The sequence below is a fragment of the Eucalyptus grandis genome, chromosome 11 (assembly GCF_016545825.1).
Source record: "Eucalyptus grandis isolate ANBG69807.140 chromosome 11, ASM1654582v1, whole genome shotgun sequence".
Taxonomy (NCBI): domain Eukaryota; kingdom Viridiplantae; phylum Streptophyta; class Magnoliopsida; order Myrtales; family Myrtaceae; genus Eucalyptus; species Eucalyptus grandis.
In genome coordinates this window covers 21,204,555-21,209,970 of record NC_052622.1, presented here as the reverse complement: position 1 = coordinate 21,209,970, position 5,416 = coordinate 21,204,555, and the positions used below count along the sequence as shown (strand labels likewise).

The 5,416-nt window shown below is 38.7% G+C and overlaps 1 protein-coding gene across 1 annotated transcript; it reads right to left on the bottom strand.

Moving 5' to 3' along the window:
• Positions 1 to 4,564: 4,564 nt before the first annotated feature.
• On the bottom strand, positions 4,565 to 5,416 carry LOC120289823 (LRR receptor kinase BAK1-like). Its single transcript, XM_039305179.1, has one exon. The coding sequence runs from the start codon at positions 5,414 to 5,416 to the stop codon at positions 4,565 to 4,567; it is 852 nt and encodes a 283-aa protein (XP_039161113.1).

The following is a 5,416-nucleotide window of genomic DNA, read 5'->3' as shown; positions in this document are numbered from 1 at the left end:
AGAGACCCCACTTTGAATAGCACTTTCAATTTATGGCCTTCAATTTCTTGGAAACTGTAGAAGAAACGTGGTTACTATTGACTAATTCTTAGAATGGGTCCAAAAGCTCAACGCTATTATTCCACTGTTCTAGAACGACTCGGAAAGCAAAAGCAAGAAAAGTGGTCATTATTGGCTCATGTTTGATGGATCGGGTAGAATACGAGTTATTTTAAGTTTTAACAAGAGGTTGGAATGGGTTTATCTCGTTAGAGCCCAGCTAAAAAATGGGCTTTATTTGGGTCTATGAAGATTGAAGAGGTCGAATTTTGCGAGGCATTAACGGTCAAAGGGAGGGCTGGGATATTGTTTGTGGTAAACCTCTGGAAATCAATCAATCTCATCGGCCCAATCCAGGTTGGCCAATCACATTCCGCTAGCTCCTCGCCTAAACTTGGTCTGGATGGGGGCACACAACCTTTGTTCTATAGGGCCACAAACCCAATTTGCATCTTTGCACATACCAACAATCTGGTAAGTCCCGCAACTCGTATTGGCTCTAATTCATTTTGAATCCTACCATCGGAAATTCATTAGGGGTCACTTGTGTGATGAAATTGCGTGCTTCAGCGAGATCATGCGATATATACAAGTATTTACACTGTGTTTCTCTTCTTTTCTTTTCTAATTCATAATCCCTTCTTACTTGGATCAAGGGGACATTTAAAATTTGAGAATGCTAAATAGTACTTGTATACCATGAGCGGAAGTAACTTCGTAGTGATTAACGAAGGTTTGGTTACTGGAGAAAGGATTAGGATTTGCAAGATCTTTTTTGTCCCTAATTTCATCCCGATGGTTGCATGGTCCACCGTGCAGGTACTCAACCTTTTTATATATTTTTTTTTCTTCTGAGGGGGGGTTTTGGTCTTGGAGCTTTCTTTGCTTTGAGAAGTGTTGCATTTGGTGGGGAATATGTAATTGTTGTAATATATGTACACTAAATCGCTAGAACAAAAACATATTACTTCCACTTAAAATATTTTGAAGTGAGAAATCGGATTTGGCGATAAAAAAATTTAAATTGACTTGGATCGATAAAGCATGCATTCAGTGTGTGCATCGGCAAAACACATGCATACTTTTCTAGTACTATATAAGTATTTCAATCTTTATATTTTATTTACTTTTCTAGTACTATATAAGTGAGAAATCTTTTTATTTTTTAATTTACCTTTTTTACTTTAATATAAAATTTTATATTAACATGAAAATATTAAAATGGATTAAATGGGTGCGTATGGGTTTTCATAAGTTAGGTCAAATATGGATTTATTTAAGTAATATAATGGGTTGGATATAGGTTAAGTTCAGGTGGGGTCAGATTTGAATTGCTAGAATTTTATTGCATGAAAAGGATCAATTTGAACCAGACCATTTATGGATCCAACTCAGCCCCACTCATTTGATGGGCCTCATAGTAAGAAAGTGAGAGGAAAGGCTTGAGCGAATCTCTAGCTTGAGCCCTTACGCAAAGTGATTAGCTTTGTCTTTTTCTTTCATAAAAATGTTCTTTGATAATTTGCTTAGCCGATTAAAATAAGCTTACGTGATAACAATAGGCTCTCTTACTTGTAGTTTCTCTTTTTGGTCATCTTATTTTATCGGGATAAGTGTACTAAAAGTCTTAAAATTTATTATGAAAATATAATTGAATCCTAGAAGTTTTTAAAAAAGGCAATTAAGTTCTAAATCTTGTCAAGAAAATGAGATTGACTCTTAAAACTTGTCAAATTGATTTAATCAAATCCTTCTGTTGATTACACTTTTTGAAAATTTTAGAACTCAATTGCACTTTTATAACAAGTTTTAGGACATGATTGCACTTTTGAAAATTTTAGGATTTAATTGTATTTTCATAACAAGATTTAGGATTTTAATGCACTTATCCCTATTTTGTTTACTGACTTGCAAGATCTATTAGATTTTGTGTTGATTCACAACATATTATATTGTATCATGATACAAGCATATGGATTAATATTCTCACAGATATAGTTGACTCGAAAGGGTCTGGATACAATTTCATACATAAAGGGCCACGTCAGGGTCTTCTGCCAATATTAACTATTAACGACAAATAACAAAAGGGTAGACCGAAGATGAAAATGGATTCGGAAGAAGCATCTGATGATGGATAGTTTCTTTGAAACCTACTCCCATAGACAATGGCTAATGGAAATTGTCGAGGTAACATATTTTTTATTACTTTCTATTTCCTTCATGGCATTGACGTGAATAAGACAAGGAAGATAAGTCCATATATATATTTGACATAAATTCGATTTTTAATGATAATTAAATTAAAAATAAACTTTTTTTTTTTTTTAGAAAAAGAGCAAACCAATGAGGGTTGTAGGCCTTGCAAGCCCTTGTGCCGCCACCCCACCATCGCCAACAAGGGCCAACAGTGGTGGGGCAAGGATTGGTCGGGTCACTATGCCTCGGCCAATGATCAATGACTCCGACTGATTGCAGTTAAGAGCATGCAGGTCCTCATTGAGATTTGGGGCAAGGGTTGCAACTCACCCCCAAATTGGGTGAGAGTTGTCAGCACTTGGTTGAGGGCCGCTGTTGGTTGAGGCGGGGTCGCCGGCCATTAGCCCCACCATTGCCGATGGCGACTCTTGGCTCGATTTGGGCAAGGATTGGTGGTGGCAAGGGCCCTATAGGCCCTTGCTCGTTTGTTGTCCTTGCAGCTTTTTTTTTTTTTTTTTTTAAATTTAGTTTTTTTAAATTTAATTAATATTTATATAAAAATTAAATTTGGACCAAAACGATGCTGTTTTTTGAGGTTATTTTGTTTGTTTTAGCCACTTCAGTGCCACGTGAGAGAGAAAAATAATTCATAAAGCCATGTTAGCATTTTCTATTAGCCTAATTGGACGAAGTTAATGAGATTGCACAAATTTGACAAGTTTAAGACTTGATTACAGCTTTTGAAAGTTTTAGTACTCAATTGTACTTTCGTAATAAGTTTTAGGATTTCTATTGAACATATCCCAAAAAAGTATCGAATTGATTAATTTGAGGCATTAATACCCTTAAAAATTCTAAATTGGTACCCATGATACTCATCCCACAAACTATTATTGTCTCACAAAAATCTCAAACCAGTAATGTCCTTGATCTTTCAAAACTAGTTGCAATGAGCCAAAGGGATTATTTCTGCCAAAGAATCGCTAGAACATCAATCAGGTTGAAACAAAATTGAGATAAGTTAATCTTTTAAATTCATAAAAAAAAATCAATCTAATAAGAATCACAATACCCTACGTAGGCATTTTTTTTTTCAAGACATGAAAGAAATGCACAACCGCATAATTAAGCAAGTCATTAAAACCTCTCACGAGTGCACAATCCACTTGCACAACACGGCGTTCAGCACGAATCCCCTCATTCCCCAACTCGCCGACATTTGGAGAGAGCTCGAGAGAGCTGTAGACGTGAGGAATCGAACTAAGCAACCCTTGATTGTTCGAATGAGGTTAAGGCTAATAATGTCATTGCTCTTGTCATTGCCTCCACGCGAATAGGTGATTATCAAGTAAATTAAGACGAAATGGAGATTCCTCGGGTTGAAACGTTGCCCAGAAGGTAGCTGAAAAATGGCCCAGGTAGGTGTAAATTGTGGAAATTATGTGCCAGAATTTCACGAGTCCCAACTTGAGCGTACAAGTAATTGATGTGCAATGTTGTTTTGTCATTGATGGCTCCCATCACTGAGAAACTTCTTGAAAGCTTCATATGAGTTTGACTCGCTGAGAGGAAAGTCAAAAAGCCAACTAGTCCAACCATATCCTCCTCCTAAAGCAGAGAAACAAATTGAAAAGATGCAGGGAGAGATCTAAAGTGCCCACAACTTGGATTTTCTTGCATGTACAAGGATTGATGTGCACGAAGATGCATGTGCGACTGATCTTACCTATGTCTTCTAAGGATGACTTTTATGGTGGCCTTTAATTTTCGTTAGAACAATAGAATTTTCTTTTAAACTTGAAACATTCATTCACCATTAATTCGATAGATTAAGAGGTAACACTTTCAATTTTTATTTCAGTTTCTAGGTTTCAATTCGATGACAAATGTAGAAGATAGTAGTTATTGCATGAAGGACGTGCTACATGTCTAAAAAAGAGTCAGAAGGAAAGTATTATAGAAAGATCATACAAATGTAGGTGAAGAGGAAGAACACAGAATATAGGAAGAGATAAACATAGAAGCTAAACCTGTTGTTGAAGTTAGAAGGCAATGATGATGATGTAGCATTGACATGCCAGTCATGGAGCAATCCCCAGAGGAGAAGGAGAAGGAGGGAAAGAGTAGTACGGAGTTGAGTTGCCCTCACTTTGACTCCAACTACTCCTTGTACTAGGATCCCGCTGAAGAAACTGGCTTTCGAGCATTCGAACCACTTCAGACATCTCTGGTCGATTAGATGGATCCCCGTGTGAGCACAATAATGCAAATCCGACTAGTCGCTCTGCTTCTTCTTCCACGTAATTCCCCTGCATATTGGGATCGATCACCCTTCCCAACTCGTTCTTGTTCTTAAGATCACCGACAATTTAAGTTTTGAAATTCTGGTTCCCGACATGAGCTCGAGAAGCATTGTCCCGTATGCAAAGACATCATTCTTCAGTGTGCACTTTCCTGAGTGACAATACTCGGGGGCAACAAACCCCACTGTGCCACCGAGGGTGGTGTTGACATAAACATCTTCATAGCGATGGCAGGATTGAGAATCGGAGCCAGAATCAGCTGACCACGGGAGCCACTCAATAGTCCCTTCCTCTGCATTATTCTCATGCATGATCACAGCAAGCGAAAATCCTCCTATCACGGCCTCAAAATGCACATTCAGCAGTATATTGATTGGGCAGATGTTACGATGCAATATCTTGATGTTGCCTTGATTGTGAAGGTGTGCAAGCCCCCTTGCTGCTCCCAAGGCTATTCGCTTGCGAGTAGTCCAATCGAGAGGTCGGGCAAACCGATCAGGTCTCCCTCTAAGATTGTGAAATAGGTTCTTGTTGATCATCAAGGGATACACCAATAAAAGCTCTTTCTTGGTCCTACAAAAGCCCCTCAGGCGTAGCACGTTTGGGTGCGTCGAAACCGTGCTTCCCACTTGCACTTCTGCTTCGAATTCCTCCTCGCTTGACCGATTGACATAGTTTGCTCTTTTCACTGTCACTTGCGAACCATCGGCCAAGCGCCCCTTGTAAACCTTGCCCCAACAAATGCTCCCCACGATGTTTTTGCTGCTGAAGTTGTCCGTTGCGCGTCGGAGCTCCTTTAGGGAGAAGCTTTTAGGAGGTGTTGGATCGTCTTCAACGGACTCGGCAAAACTGAAGGTTCGGAGATTGAACACCAT